The 16836-nt window shown below is 43.2% G+C and overlaps 1 protein-coding gene across 1 annotated transcript in view; it reads left to right on the top strand.

Annotated features, from left to right (window-relative positions):
* The window catches only part of COL4A3 (collagen type IV alpha 3 chain), a 133982-nt gene that overhangs the window by 78214 nt on the left and 38932 nt on the right, over positions 1 to 16836 (top strand). The window contains exons 19-27 of the mRNA XM_066232826.1: positions 688 to 772; positions 2340 to 2375; positions 3958 to 4122; positions 7023 to 7115; positions 7796 to 7891; positions 11602 to 11672; positions 12523 to 12705; positions 14128 to 14296; positions 16184 to 16276. Of these exons, the coding sequence (XP_066088923.1) occupies positions 688 to 772; positions 2340 to 2375; positions 3958 to 4122; positions 7023 to 7115; positions 7796 to 7891; positions 11602 to 11672; positions 12523 to 12705; positions 14128 to 14296; positions 16184 to 16276 (991 nt within the window). The remainder of the gene's footprint in view (positions 1 to 687; positions 773 to 2339; positions 2376 to 3957; positions 4123 to 7022; positions 7116 to 7795; positions 7892 to 11601; positions 11673 to 12522; positions 12706 to 14127; positions 14297 to 16183; positions 16277 to 16836) is intronic.

Here is a 16836-nt window from a genome sequence, read left to right as displayed (position 1 = left end):
CTAAGCATTCTTAGCTTATTGTGTGTGTTTTGTATGCTCAGTTCTATATAGCTCTTGCAGTATCTACTAACTTCGGAGAAGGTTCTGCTCAGGAAGTAGATGGTTAAAGAGACCAGAAGTAAGTCCCTGGAGCATGTCAGAAACAGTCGTCCTCGGTTATTGTAGGTCAGCGGTGTCCTGAAGTTTAAAGAAACAATCAATAGAGTTTTTTTTTTTTGATGTGTAGATGTCAGCATACTCTAAAATAAATTCAGTGCATCAGGTCAAGCCTTCTTAAAAAGTGAAATGGAACAGAATAAAAAAATATCAGAGTTGATCATATGTCATAAGATGAATCACTACTTTGTGAAACTTTCATTTCTGTGCCATAGTCACACATACACAGTACGTCTGTATGCACATGTGGGTATATATCCATGTTAGCGTGTGTGCTGGGTCACATCATCAAGTAGGTTTCTATAAAATCCCATGAAATATATGATGCCATACCAGCAATACCAACTTTTATTTTTATATTTATCCATCCTACACACATAACTACCATATTTCTGCTAACACATAAGCCTATGATTGAGAAAAATAAGGAAAGCATTGTTCTGGCCCAAAAGAAGGAAATGGAAGTAATTGCGTTTGGTGACTATTCATAAATAGCTATCCTTTCTCTTTCTGTATTGTTTTTCCTTTAAGACAGAATATTATGATGCATACCAGGCTAAGGGAGATGAGGGAATTCCAGGCCCACCAGGGCCCAAAGGAGCTCGTGGCCCACCAGGTGAGAATAAACTTCTTCCTAAAGCATTCGCTGATCTTTTCCGTTGTCGTTCTTTCAAAGTAACACAACACGGGCTTAGAGACCTAGAATTTTCAGGGGGAGAAGGGAAGTCTCCTAGCTTTCATGGATGGTGGTATTTTTTGGAGTCTCCTCATTTTTATGTTTTCATACAAAACTCCGTGTGACATTTCATACAAAATTTCACTTGAAAATTTTATATGAAACTTGTATATGAAAGATACCATAGAAGGTAATAAAAGTATCTCTGTGTAGGAAACCAGGAAGTTCACATCTGGCTAGCAGACACTGACCTGGTCAGAGGGCAGGGTGAAGGAGTGTGAGAGGTCTGGGGTCCCAGTGGGGTTGCCAGAGACCAGAATAGCTAGAGTTTGAGTCAATCCACACAAATGGTGACAAGGGGTGACAGAAGCCGTTTTCCTGACTCCTGTCACCATGAATAAAAGACACGCTTATTTCTAGTCTATCCCTTTTGATAGATTGAATATCTAGGTGATCAGCTCTCATCTCTGGCTGGGTGCATGCCAGAGCCCCCAGAACTTCTTAAAGAATGACCACATTAGGATCCCATCTTTGTGATTCTGATTTAATTGTCAGGTGAAGGGCTCTGGACCCTAGCAGACTGTGAAACTCCTCAGATTATTCTAATGTGCAGCAGGATTAAGAGCCATTCATCTAGGCAAATTATTGATATCGACAAGATTACAGCATTGGCCAGTTTGCTCAGTGGATAGAGCATCGGCCCAAAGTACAGACATCCCAATTCAATCCTAGGTCAGGGCACACATGAGAAGCGACCACTTACTTCTCTTCCCTTTCCTCTCCCCCTTATCTCTCTTTCCCCTCCTGCAGCCATAGACTCGATTGGTCTGAGTGGCCTTGGGCACTGAGTTTAGCTCAGTTGGTCTGAGTGTTGGCCTGAGGTGCTGAGGATAGCTCAGTTGATTCAAGCATTGGCCCTAGATGGGAGTTGCTGGATGGATCCTGGTCAGGGCACATGTGGGTGTCTGTCTCACCACTATCTCCCTCCTCTCACTTAAAAAAATATATACTTCAAAGGAGATTATTACTTAGAGGAAAAATTCCAAGTATATTTAAATAAATGGACAGATACATATAGCTATAAATATAGATTTTTTTTAATATAGATTTTTTTTAAAGCAATGTTAGAGCTAGAAGCAATCTGAGACAGGCCACCCGGCCACCCTGCAGATCCTTGGCAATTTTAGCTGTTGGATTTGCTTGTATCTGGACCATCCAGCGAAGCACAAACATAGAGTGGGCTCTTCATGAATTCTTGCTGAGTTATTTGGAAATGTTAAGGCAGCATGACTCGACTTTGAGTATTAGACATCTGAGTTTTGTTTCTTCTCTGCAGTTTGTCTAAATAAGTCAAGTTTTCTAATGTTTATCTATATGAAAATGGAGAAAAAGTAGGAAAAAGTATTTATTATCCACTGTTTTTATATATGTCACCCAAGATCTGAAAAATGGGAAGAGGGGAGTATTTAACCTTTGTAAGCCATTAATTACTGTTCTATTCCCGCAGGTCCCAGCGGCCCCCCTGGCGATCCTGGAAGGCCTGGTATGTATGTGTTTCTCAGGGTGTCAATAGAAATGCTATTACAAAGCAAAATACACTGCTCTCTATTAAGTTTGCATTACTTACGTAAGACAGATCTTTCATTCATTGGTATAGAAGAGTTTGTCAATTCTTCCTTGGGAACTTTGTCACCTCCAGTGGAAAAGGGACACAGTGATATAGACCCAGTGTAACTAAGTGTCAGCCAGCAACGTGGGTGCGTGAGCAGCACCTTGAAACTCAGAAGACAGAGCTAGGGAACAATAGTTTGATGGTAGTTAGGTTGATTTAAAACGACAGTTTTTAGGTTGCGTAAGAATTCATAGACCGTACTTCTTATGTGACATTTTAAATTTTACAATATATGGTTTATGGCTATGTAGACAATTCGGTCAAGTGTAGAACCACCCACGAGTCATTCGCCTGGCTGCCTCTTGAGAAAGGAAGACGAGAGTTCAGGGTGTGGCCACAGAGGCCTCCGTTGTCACGGTAATGCTGGACTGGGTCACTTTGAAAGGAAGGGAAACTGAGGGAAAAGGGCCCACCTCGGATAAGCCCTGCTGTTCAGTGTGTTCTTCCCCACACCACGTGTATTTGAACCATTGCATAATTTAGGAAATGAATTACAATTAAACTGATTGCAGAACAATGTGTATATTGTAATCCCATTGTGAAAACAGATGAATGGATAAATATTACATGTGCTTGCATATGCATGAAAAATTAAACATCAGAGTGTTGATAGCGGGTATCCCTTGATGTTACAATGGGGCAAAAGGATATTTTAGAGGTCGAGCCAAAAAGATTGCAGAAGACTTCTTTCCCCCTTGTCAGGCCCCTAAGTAATGGATACTCTTTCAAGAAGCCAGTGAGTGAGAATTCACAAAGCTCTAAAACAGTGTTTGTCAAAGGCATTTACCTTTATGCCAGCATCATCCTGTTCAATAATCAGATATCACACTTGCTGCTTTCTCAGCCCCGTGATGGCGAAGTCTCTCTTCTTGACAATTAAACTGTTCTTGAGGCGGAAATTCAAGACTGCTCCCTCCTCACATCCTCATCACCTTCGGAGGGACAGATAGAATGGGTTTTGTACCAGTGGGCGTGGCTTCTCTTCTGGGAGGGGCCTCCTCCCCCCACCACGCCTTCTTATATCCAAGACAATCAGCTGGAATAAAGTCCAATTACAACTTGCTCTCTTCCTTGAGACCCTGGGAAGTAGGCATCTTAGAGTCTCTACTAAAAAAAAAAAGAAGTCCACAGAATAGCATATATTGAAGGATTTCTCATGAAGTCCTTTCAAATAAAAAGACCACCGTGCATCCCCACCTCTGTCGCAGTCTCTTGTAACAAATGACATAAATTATCTTGCGGGGGATGAAGTGTTCTGAGCTCTGCTGTACTGTGTGCAAGGTCACAGACAAAGAAAAGAAATCGTTCACCTTTTTATGTTATATGCTTTCGATACCTTCCAATTGTGTGCCATTTGTTAATCAGGATACATTACATTGTGCAGTTGAAAAATGTTCATATATTAATTGGGAAAAGGTTTAAACTATAGTAAAAATGATTGTTTTTCTCCAAGGGTCATCAAAGGCGGGGCCGCGAGGAGCCCCGGGACCGCCAGGCAGGAAAGGACGCAAAGGGGAGCAAGGACCCCCAGGGAAGAATGCAGTGGGGCCTCCCGGGTCCCTGGGTTGTCCTGGTTCGCCAGGCCCCCCCGGGCCACCAGGACTCCCAGGGCCACCAGGTAAAGACAACTAATGGGCCCCACGCGGTGTACATTGCCCAGTGACAGATGTCTGCAAGTCAGTGGACCTTACTTGGAGCTTGGCCATCAGCCTGTGCGGATCTGAGGAGGGATCATGCCATTCACTTATCATTCCATTCAGTTCATCAGCCATCGGTGACGGCAGCTGTGGTGGGGTGGCTGCTCTGCAAGTGCAGCAAAGCGTTACCCCGAGTCCCCGGAGGCAGCAGGGGCCAGGTCGGGAGGCAGGGAAGGAGTGACGATGACCAAGCTGTCCTAGGCCAAGAGCAGCTTCTTGTTCAGTCCCTGGAGACTGTCTTCCAAGAAGCTGTGTAACTTTGTCTCACGATAACCTGTCCCAGGGGAAGAAGAAGGCAGGATTTATCCACCAGCTCCTCTTTCTTGTGGGTCAAAGATGTGCTTCCCACGGGACTTGACTGACCGCCCCCCACGCACCTCCGGGATGTTTGCCTGGTTCTGGGGCAGCCCATGCATTGGCATCAGCCGGGAATCCCAGGGCAGGAGGCTTGATAGAGGTGTGCAGTATGGGCACGAGGCCGCCGGGCGGTGTGGATCAGAGAGCACAGAGCTGCACCCGCAGGGTTTGAAGTGGTACGTGGAGCTTCCGATGCAGGTAGCCTTCCCTGTCCATCTCCCTGAGTGCCACCTAGCGTTCTAGGTTGCCTGATAGGGACATAGAACTTCTGAAAATATAGGTCACTCTTTGTATTTTAAATACCTTTCCTGGAAGGTGACTGGGAGATCTTGTGATTTATACTCAACTCTCTTAATAGCCGTAAGAATCTTCTGAGTGTCAGGGATTCTTTTTTTTTTTTTTTAAGAAAAGGGACTTTTTTTTCTTTTTTTTAAATTTATAGACAATATGATTACAAACCTAGAAAGTCCAAAACAGTCTGGAAGCTCTTAGTATCACTAAGGTAATTCAGTCACATGTCTAGTTATATGAACAATGCTTTTAAACAATTAAAAACATTTATTTAAGCCAATAACAATTTAAGGAATTATCCCATTAATAAAAAGATATAATATCCAAGAACAAATTAGCCAAGCTATGGTGAAGACCCATATGGAAAACAAAACTAAAATAAAACTCTACTACATGTCAGGGAATTTTAAGAACTTCTAGTGTTCCGTGTCTTTCTCAAGAAGTGGGTTATGTCCTCATTTTGTTGGTTAACAAGCCTCATGTGCACAGTTCTTGTACCCAATGAGTGCTCAAGTCAGGACCTGGACCCCAGGTTCTATTCCCCACCCCCAAACTCCCTTTGTAGAACTGCCCTGGCTTCCAATCTTCTTTTGTCGAAGTAACACCTGTCTGTCTGTCCAGTTGCTACTTCAAATTCAAGCGCAGCAGAAAGTTTTCACTGAGTGCACCCCTGTAACAGTCCCGCTTCGCGGATTATAGAGTTTGTTGCATTGCCTTGTCTCTGCCAGTTTCCTACGAGAATCAAAGCCCCTTGAGACCCGGGACTGCATCTTTGCTGTTTTAAGCCCCATCATGGAGCATAGAGAGGGCTGGAACAGGTAGCAAAGGGCACTGGAACACTGCCAGTACTCAAATATTTGTTGACTTCAGTATGAAACGAGAATGAACATGTGTAAGTATATACAAATGTATCAATGTATACAGAGAAGTCTACATTAACAACAAAACTGCCATCAGATTTCACTGTTTAAAGGTAACTATCCAGTCCTCTGAAACACACAGAAACCTGGGTGACAAAGTGGGCATTCTTTTCACAGTCGAGTGGACATACTGGAACACACACCAGGTTCCATCTAAATTAAAATTTTCCACTGTTACCTTGTTGCGATGAATTTGGGGCAGCTGGAAGTAGTGTTTTTAAATACTTGGTTTCCTCAGCATTGGCCTTCAACCCATATTTAAAACTTATGGCGAGAGCAGAAACTAGGAGATAGGACACAAGAGTTTAAGAGAAGTCGCTATTCATTGTAACAGTGTGGCTGCAGATCTTCTGTGGAAGGCCGGGAGGAGTTTCTCACAGACGAGTTTCTCACAGAGCTGCTTTAACGCTGACAAACTCAGTTGATGAGAACAAGCAATGCGGAAGAAACAGATGACTGACATCCGGAGTCAGAATTTTTCCCCTCAGTATGTAATATATTAGGGAGCTGCATTCACTGAATTCAACCTATACGGAAGGATGAGATTTGACCCTTCGCCTAAAAATGCCGAAGGGATAGCCTTGGGTTAATTGGAAATAACATAGTAACATGATATGGGTTGCATGTGTGATGACAAACACCATATAATGAGTTTTTAAAGAACCGTCTCCTCAGTATCTAAAAATATCGCATGTAGGCAATGTAGAGGGAACCCTGGTCCACACTCTCCGTCTCTTCAGCTGCAGCTAACCTTCAAAGGACTCGGCTTCCAAAACAAGGAAGGGAAAATGCATCTAAAATAATGCATATTTCCAAAACACTTGATAATTAAAAAAGAAAACACTTCAATAATGTTGGAATCCATGGGAGTCCGAAAGACCAGAGTAACAGGCTTTATTGAAAAGAAGAAAGGAACCCTGCCCGGCACTTCTCCAGGGAGAAGAGCGCCGGTTACAGACTAGGGGCGAGTTATATAGTGTTTGGGAGAGCCTGAGGGGATACTGAGGCAAAGGTCCTGGTGTGTCCGGAATGCTCCTCCTTGGGGGTTGGAGCATGTGGGTGTTGAATCAAAAGTCCTGGTGTGTCCGGAGCCCCTCCTTGGGGCGGCTTCTCAGCTTTTTGGAATTCCTCTGTCTCAGGGGCGATAGTCCAGTAAGGGTGAGGTCTGACAGATAAGCGGAACATCAAGAGGGCAGTTTGGAATTTACATATCTATCAAATAAAAAGCTGGCTTTGATGCTGTCTTTTTGTAGGTGGCATCATCTTTCGCAAAGGTATACCTGGGGAGCGCGGGCGCCCAGGCCACGTGGGGCCGCCAGGAGTCCCAGGTGTTGATGGGCGCAAAGGTCAGTTCCCGTGGCCGATGTTGTTCTATTAGAATAAGCCATTCTCACCGCTGACTGTGATCTGATTTCCACCCCCTCCTGAGACAACAATGATCCCAAACAGCAGTCAGAGACGGCTTCTTTCTTTCTTTTTTTTTTCAGGTTTTATTTATTCAGTTTAGAGAGGAGAGAAAGAGAAGAGGGTGGGGAGGAGCAGGAAGCATTAACTCCCATATGTGCCTTGACCAGGCAAGCCCAGGGTTTTGAACTGGCAACCTTAGTGTTTCAGGTTGACGCTTTATCCACTGCGCCCCCACAGGTCAGGTGACGGCTTCTTTTCCAAAAGAATTAGCTTGAAGTATTTATTTATCTGTAAATCATTCACTTATATAGCACCCATACAATAAATCATTGGCTATTCCGGGAATGTGAGTTTATCCGGAACTCAGAGAAACACTGAAATATTATAGTAGCCATTTTACACTAAACTCGGCAGTTTCTGTCTCAGAACAACTAGAAGCTCAGATGGATAAAGTAAGCAGATGTAATGGGTGACTAATACGTTATTAATATGTGAAATGTCCTAAATGATTTTCACTACATGAAAAAAATGTTCAGTGTAAGAACTGGTTGTGCAATTGGAAAATGTCTGTCCTTCCTGCGGACTTGATGTGAGTAACGCAGGCGTGCTCTCTTTGCAGGGGAACCAGGCCTCCCGTGCACAGACTGTCCTTGTGTCCCTGGGCCTCCGGGTCCCCCAGGACTGCCAGGGTTACATGGCATGAAAGGAATCCCAGGTACAGACGGGTCGCAAACAAGCGTTTGTGCAAGTACAAAAGGGTCAACTCACTGGCTGACGGGAGAGAGTATCAAACTACTGGATGTCGTGAAGTGGTTTACATGAGCTTGGAGGGAGACTTTCCAAACCAAACTCTGTTCATATAACGTAAGACAAAACCACATCAAAGCTGGCATTTCTCGCTGTTCCGTTTTGGTTGCCCAGCTCTAGCCAGCTATGGTGTTACCCAGGAATTGAAAACTCGGCATCCTCTGGGGCGCCAGCAGGTAACTAGGAGGAGTGCAGCGGCCGCACTGAACATGCGACACTCTCTTCTTCCATAAACAAATAAGCTCTTTCTCATTTCTTTTCTTGAGAGACACCACCCTTCTCAGTCCATTTCTCACAGCCCCACTTTTGGTCAAGTTGAGGCTGTAGGCACTATTTCACATTCTTCTTAAAGGTAGAAGTGCAATAAAAAAAAAAAGAGTACAGCAGGTCCCCAAATAATGTCGTTTCATTCAAGGTCATTTCATTATAATGTTGATGAGATGTCATAGGAACTTAAGTCTTGTTTGTATCAGTTAGTCTGTGGCAAAATTTCTGTCAAATAGCCTACATCATTTCACTGCAGTTCCAAGCACTTAATGACGACATTAAGTGAGGACTAATTGAACAGCCTTGGCCTCAGTGTAGGGGACGATAGAGAGTGGTGGGGACTGCGGTAAACCGGAGGGCATATTGAAAGGGGCCACCAGGCACTCAACTCCAGCCTATTGTTAATTTCTTCCAATTTTTCTTAAAAGGAAAGAAATTAAGATTTTTGTCTAAAAACTACATGTTTAAAAATATCATATATAGCCGGCCCTGGCAGGTTGGCTCAGCAGTAAAGTGTCAACCTGGCATGTGGAAGTCCTGGGTTTGATTCCCGGTCAGGACACACAAGGAGAAACGCCCATCTGCTTCTCCACCCTTCCCCCTCTCCTTTCTCTCTATCTCTCTCTTCTCCTCCTGCAGCCAAGGCTCCATGGAAGCAAAGTTGGCCCAGGTGCTGGAATGGCTCCGGTTGCAGCAAAGCAACACCCTAGATGGGCAGAGCATCTCCCTCTGGTGGGCATGCCGGGTGGGTCCCAGTCAGGCGTATGTGAGAGTCTGTCTGACTGCCTCCCTGCTTCTAACTTCAGAAAAATACAAATACAAATAATAATAATAATAATAATAATACATAGCCATTAGTTTTTGAAGGACTAACACACTCCATAAGCCAGTATTCTAAGGGCTAAACAAAGCATATGTCTTCCCTTGTGGACTTCTGCCAAACAGGACTGTCTAGCCCAACACTGTTGCTCCAGGCCGTGATGCCTCTGCTGGCCTGCACACAACTGGCTGTGAACAAAGCCTGGAAGTAGGAAAAGTCTGTCAGTAGGGTTCCTCTGCCCCTCCGGGCCACTCCCCTGGCTCCCTAGGGCCTCTCACATGCCACCACTGACACTCTTGCCATCAGCACCTTGGTCTTTAGACACCGTCATCAAACTACTCATCACAAAGCAGTAAGAGCTCAAATTCCGGAGCCCTTGGTCAGTGAGCTAGGCCCTGTTCCAGGGGTCCAGGGGCCCCAGTCGCCTCCGCCCCTTAGTCCTCACATCAACCCTAGAGGTAAGTGCTCTCATAACCCCCTCTGTCACGTGAGGATGCTGAGGCCTGAGGTGACATAGCTCATAAGCGCTAGGGGCCCGGACTCGAGTCCCGTCAGTCTCCTCCGGAGGCAGCACCTTTAAGGACAGTTCACACAGAGGTCTACCTGTCAGCACCTGCAAGGGGTGTGTGTGTGTTACCACCATCCTGTAAACGTTTTCATTGGCCAGGGGAGGGGTCTTTGCAGAGGCCAGTGCTCAGCCCAAAGAAAACAGGTTATCAGGGACAGCTGCAGCCAACGGAGGACGGGCATTCGGTCAGGGATCCTTTGTCACCCGCAAACCCTACCCACTTCTTTCTAAATGCCTTCGTCACTTTGAAATGGCTGCCCTCTGACTCCTGAGATGGGCCTGAAAGGGGGCAAGGGGCACAGGGCAGGGGGCGCTGTTCCTCATGCAGCAACTATTCAGTGCCCACATCTCTGCAGGAAACGCTCCATTAGAACAAACACAAAAAGGGAGGGAGGGAGGGAGGGAAGGAAAGATTAAAAGGAAAGAGATCATTTTTTATCTTTCTCTCAAGTGACCTCTGGGCCCAGGTTGGCATGCGGGTAGGCAGCTCACTGCTGCCGGCCAACCAACCACACTGTTGTATTTTCCTGGTTTCTCTACATTGGCATGTGGCACAGGTATAGCTCAAAGAATAGATATATAAGCAGCAAAACCATTTGGGTTCATTTTAAATATATAATATGCTGGCTTAGATCTTGCAAAAACTAAAAATCTGAATGAACATATCTTAAATAAACTGACCTGAGATTCATTCTAAATATCTTCTTAAGAAATCATCCTCACAGAGATACTTAAATAACTATAGGAAGTATAAAAGTGTACAGAGAAATGCAATTTGGTAACATATCCAAAGCCTCGGCAAATGTCTGCGCCCATTTGTTCTACCATTGAATTTATTGTAAAGAAAATAATTGGATAGATATGGAGAAACAAATGTTCAGAAATATTTATCATAGCATTGTTGACGACAGCCAACGCTGAAAAACAAATCTAAATGTCTAAAAACAGCAGTTAGCTGAGTAACTGATGATTCACTCTCACAATAGGCTACTATGCACTTTTAAACTGAAGCTATACATTTATACTTACTGATTTACAAGCCATAAATATATATTTATGCGTTTAAGCACTATGCATTTATAGATATAAATTTTTTTTTCTTTTTTGTTGTTGTTGTTGTTGTTTTTTTGCATTTTTCTGAAGCTGGAAACAGGGAGAGACAGTCAGACAGACTCCCGCATGCGCCCGACCGGGATCCACCCGGCACGCCCACCAGGGGGCGATGCTCTGCCCACCAGGGGGCGACGCTCTGCCGATATAAAATTTTATGAGTCATATACATGAAAATTTTAGTTAATACTGTCTTCTTGTGGTAGATTTAGGGGTGACTTTTACTCTTTTCTGTTCAATTATTTTACAATGAGCTATGTTACTTTTATCATCATAAAAACTGTATCACTTTAAAATTACAAAGACAAGCATTTTAGGAAGCTAAAATTTTTGAGTTCTTGTTTTCTTTACATTTTCTCTGATGCTAGTGTTTTACACCCATTCTCTTCTTACACTGTATGTTTTAAGATAGAAATTGTCTTTCTTTGCTCAGAAGAAAACACCAGATGTTTTTCACACACCACATTGCCCTAGCTCAGGGGTCGGGAATTTTTTGGGCTGAGAGAGCCATGAACGCCACATATTTTAAAATGTAATTCCATGAGAGCCATACAGTGACCGGTGTACTTTACGCATTATCCAATAAAAATTTGGTATTGTCCCAGAGGACAGCTGTGATTGGCTCTAGCCACCTGCAACCATGAACATGAGCGGTAGGAAATGAATGGATTGTAATACATGAGAATGTTTTATATTTTTAATGTTATTATTATTTTTATTAAAGATTTGTCTGTGAGCCAGATGCAGCCATCAAAAGAGCCACATCTGGCTCGCGAGCCATAGGTTCCCAACCCCTGCCCTAGCTGCTCAGAATCAGTGTTCAATGAACATTTACTAACTCGCTGCTTTGCAGGAGGCCGAGGGGAAGCTGGCATGGAAGGGAGCCCAGGGTCCCCGGGCAGTGCAGGTCTTCCAGGATATCCAGTAAGATTTCACGGTTTTGAAGCTTTCGTTTCAGTGAGGGGGATGGAGCGCTCCACTTGGGAATACGCTTGCACCACATACAGGTTATCGGTTTGGTGCCGGGCAAAGCGTAGGCAGTAAGCAGATACTTGTTGACTAAAAGAGTGAATGGATGATGTATGAGTGAATTAATTTATGAATTTATGATAATTTCAAATGATATCAGAGATAGTGGTTGCTTGGGGCTGAGGCTAGGAACAGGGATTGACCACAAATGGGTTTGATGGTATTTGGGGGAGTGATCAAAATGTTTTTACACTGGATTCTGGTGAGTGTAGCATAAATTATATATTTATTTTAAAAATCATTCAGTTGTGTTCTTACAAAGGATACATTTTATGGTATATAAATGATACCTTAATCAAGTTATTCAATTTCAATTGTTATAGTGAATCAAAGTTATATATATATATATGTGTGTGTGTGTATATATATATATGAATAAACGTATTTAAATCAAATTATCCAGAGATGCATATTAAAGTTTGCCAGTAATCTGAATTATGATTATTGTATCGTACTGAATTATATTATTTTGTGTGTTGCATTGAATCACACTGGTTAGCTGAATTCTCTTCTAGTTTTGGAAACATAAACAAACAAACAAGAATGCACAAAAAGTTTAAAAGTATATGTGTGGGCCAAAGAAGTGTCTGAAACCAATGTTCCATTAATATTGAAAAGTTCCTGTTGAGACTTTTTCTTTTCTTTTCTTTTCTTTTCTTTTCTTTTCTTTTTTATTATTTGTGATTGACACAAAAGCAACTCTACCCAAAAGCACCGCAGACTCACTTCTGTATCCCTACTGTAGGGATTCCCAGGTGCGCCGGGTGACCCAGGACGTAAAGGACAAAAAGGGGAAGCACCTCAGCCAGAGGGACAAGTGGGAGCCCCAGGGGACCCGGGGCCCAGAGGACAGCCTGGAAGAAAGGGTTCTGATGGGACTCCCGGAACCCCGGGGGTGAAAGGATTACCAGGACCCAAGGGCGAACCGGTTAGTATCCGCTCTTTCCGAATTGTTCTCCTATAAGCAGAGTGCGCGGAAGTGAAGACATAAGGTGATTTCCTCTCAGAGGATTGTTGGCCACTCAGTGCAATTCATGGCTCTTACTGCAGAAGGAGCCATCTCCAAACCAGAGCAGATAGTTATAGTACTTTGACAAACTAGGTAAGCACTTCACAGATTTTTTTTTTAGGACAAATAAAAGTCTACATTGATAATGACCATGACACAGGCACGAGTGACAATTCCCTGTTTGTATCAAATGAGTTTGTGAGAAATTCGGGAAAGGATTAATAATGGAAAGCTTTGGTCAGTGTTTTAGGGACAATGTCCATTCTTGTAAGTAAAAATAAATGTGGGAAAGGACAGAATAGAGGTAGGGTAGTCAAATAAAGAGATCCAATGTTTTGTCACTGACGATATTTAAGTTTATGCAAATGTGATCTCTTCTCATTGGACAGAATCTCTTACAGGGTGCACTTGAGAGACTACCCCCAGGCTTGGTTTCTCTAGGAAGTCTGCAGGGCATGTGGCCCGGCCAGCCTGTTCTGTGACGTCTCAGTTTCTCCCGGGTTAATCAGTGTTAGCCAGTTAACAGGGTCCAAGTGCTACTCATGCTCGTAGAGACAGAGTCTAGAATGCTTTGGTCTAGTACGAAGAGCGTTCATATGATGCTCCCGTTTGCCATTTGCATCCCCCTAATTTCTTTATTATTTCTGGTAAAGATGTTCCAGAAAGTGAGAGACAAATCAAAGAGCTGATCTGTTGCATCTTATGTCCTGTCATTTTAAAAGAGGGACAAGGGCCACTTACCCGCTCGTTGGTATCCAAACCAAAATAAATTCAGTCACGTGGACTGTCTGTGACCGTGTTGGGGAGGAAGAAAAACTAAGATCATTTAGTTGAATTCAACTTCTTTAAAATACATGCTTTATTCTTAATGTCACAACCTACAGAATATTTTTAAAGACATTTTATTAAAAAAAAAAACAACTAATACAAATGGAGTGTTGCCTTTGTAATGGAAATGCCTGGTGAAAACTAGAATAAAAGTTTGCTGTGCTGGCTTGATTTTGGAGATGTACCATGAACATGAATGTCATTTCCACCCTGTCGGCTGATTTGAGTGGGGTTGGAGGGGCTGTGATTACATGGGTGGCAACCCATTGTAAGACATCTCAAGTGTGATTCAAGAGCTCCAAGTTAATGATATGCGGCTGGATTCCAAAGGGCACAAAACTGGAGAAACCACACAACACCCTATCTTAGTAGTAATTCTCTTCAAATGCCAACTGCTTTTTAACTCAAGACCTTCCCCGCGGCTGCCTGAGTGGTATTCTCTTCGTGTAATATTAACCTACGCAAGAGAATACTTGCATGAAGCACTATCCAAACATCTTCCTGTTGTCACAGGCCCTCAGTGGCGAGAAGGGGGACCAGGGTCTTCCAGGGGTTCCTGGCACCCCTGGGCCCCCAGGACCTGCAGGACCAGCGGGACCACCAGGCTACGGACCGCAGGGAGAGCCTGGGCCAAAGGGCACCCAAGGAGCTCCTGGAGCCCCTGGGCCACCTGGAGAAGCCGGTTGGTTAGTTTTCTTCCCAGTCCTGACTTCCTGGGGTGGGTTGGTGGATCCGGAACGGGTGAGGCTCCTTTAGACCCGCAGATGTATAGAGGCTTGTTTCTCATAAGTGGACTGTGATAACACGCAGACTTTGGGAAAGAACATATAGGACATGTTAGAGAAAAACCTATTATTTCCTCTTACTGAGAAATTCAGCTAAAGTTTTCTAGGATAGTTTATATCCATTAATGACGCGCCCATATGGAATGAATAGACCCTCAGGGATGAGAGGACGTCAGTTGTGGTAAATAAAAGGGATGTAAAAACCTGTGAAATTGATCTTGAGGTGACTTCTCTAGATCCCAAGGATCCACTAATGCTATTGCAAATATGTTCTCTTTCTGATTCATAACCCTTTAAGTGGCTTATAAACAAAACTCCAAAATATCTAAGATGAAAAATGAAGAAAATTTGTCTAATAATAGTTCTAAAGCCCTAGTAACTTTGTAATCCACGTGGACTGAACACAGTCGCTGGCTTCAGGAGGGATCTACCCTTCCATATTTATCTATGGCGGAAGGAGAGAATGGCATGTGGCTGACAGTTTTAAATAAATAATGCCACCATGTCTATTTTTACTTCTAAAGTCACTTTAAAAGGTGAGACCCAGTAAACAGTCGTCTCCAAATCTTTTTGTAGCATCTCTCACTGGTTTAAAAAAAATAGTGGAGTGCACATCCCCTTAGTAGCATCAGATATACATTAAACATATGTGTTTCTGCCCACACATGTATGTAAAGCTTACTTTGTGATTATACGCGCAGTGTATTCTTTCTATGCCTCACTTCTGAGGCTGCCATTTATAATCCAAGGATGGGCAAGCTTTGGCAACCCACTGCTCGTGTATGTAATGCCTAATAGCTAAGGTCTTTATATTTGTTTAGATGATTGGGAGAAAAACACACTTGAATAATATTTTTTGACACATGAAAAGTCTATGAAATTCAAGTTGCAGTGTCCATAGACACACCGCAGTCGGCGCAGGGCCACGCTCATTCCGTACCGTGTTCTTTCCGGCTGTGCTCACGCTGTGATGGAGGGGTAGTGACCGAGACCATCCGGACCACAAAACCGAAATTATTTACTTTCTGGCCCTTGACAGAAAAAGTTGACTTCATCCTTTTGAAACCCATCTACAACCCCTCCTCTGTTCTTTCTAACTGTAAATCTTTAGTGAAGGACTCCAGTGTCCTCAAATATATTATCATCGGATTTTCCCATCACGCTACCTATTTTTTTCTATAAAGATATAAATATGTGGACAATACTAGTTGCTAACATGTTGTTAACATTGGATCTCTGAGGTCAGAATATTACCTCAGACCTTTAGCTGAGGAGACATTATTTCCACAATGACACATGAGGAGCTTATCAGAGAGGTTAAGAAATATGCCCAGACTCACAGATCTTACAAAGAGCAGGACCAAGACTCAAGCCCCGATCAGCACCACTTCACGGTTTGGGCAATGTATTATACTCCCTTCTTGTGAACACTACTTACCCAATAAATAACTATCTTACCAGTATTCACCAGTATTTAAGTATAATTGGTATTAGCTTTTTTTTTTTTAGACTATTCTCTCTTCTTTTTTTTTTTTAATTCTCTCTTCTAATAGAATAGCATGTTGGGCTGTTAATTAAACAAGGCTTAGCCACTAATAGATGCATATAAATATTTGTCAATTGAATGAGAAATTTTCTATGGGATGGTCATCTTTAAGCCAGTTTGGGAGCCTGTGTAAGCAGAGAGTATTCTTCGTAGTCCTTGGAATATGTCTGTAAACCCTTTATTGCCTGGACCAAGATGCAGTATGCACACTAATCTTATGATCATAAATGTTCTTAAGGTCCTATGGGAGAATCCAGTGTTTCAACACCAGTACCAGGGCCCCCAGGACCTCCAGGGCTCCCAGGTCGTGCTGGCCCCCAAGGTCCACCTGGTGAGTATCCCCCTAGTCCATGGCATCAGATGGCACTTTGACTTTCCTGGAAGGACACTGACCCCATTTTAAGGAAAAGATATATTCATTGGCTCCCAAAGAGAGCCCAGGTCAGTTTTGTCAGATAACAAGCTAATAGGGCAGGGGACTTGCTGTTGTCCTTTGAACTTATCCAAATTATTCCCATCGGTGCTCCCCAAAGAGAATTCATGTAGATACTTAAGAGGAATTCACAAACAGCACAGTCTTCATGGATTTGGGTGGAGGAGGCAGGAATGCCTGCCACGGGTTTCCATAGCGTCCACAGCCTCTTCATTGGAAAACCTACCTTCTTCGCCAATATGATCGAAAACTTAATTTTGCATGCGTGGAGGGAGACTTATATAGCCCAAGATACCCAGAATATTTCTTTGTAGGAGTATAATTATATTTTCAAATTTATTTGCAGTTTCTTCTGATTAGTCCTTAGATAGGAGTGGGGAAGAAATAGGGTCACAGTAAAATTATTTCTTAATTTCCAAAAACATCTAGGATGACACAGAAACTTAGACATTTCGTTT

This window comes from Saccopteryx bilineata, chromosome 5, assembly GCF_036850765.1.
Source record: "Saccopteryx bilineata isolate mSacBil1 chromosome 5, mSacBil1_pri_phased_curated, whole genome shotgun sequence".
NCBI classification, from domain to species: domain Eukaryota; kingdom Metazoa; phylum Chordata; class Mammalia; order Chiroptera; family Emballonuridae; genus Saccopteryx; species Saccopteryx bilineata.
The sequence above is the reverse complement of the archived record's forward strand: the minus strand, read 5'-3'. Positions and strand labels throughout refer to the sequence as shown.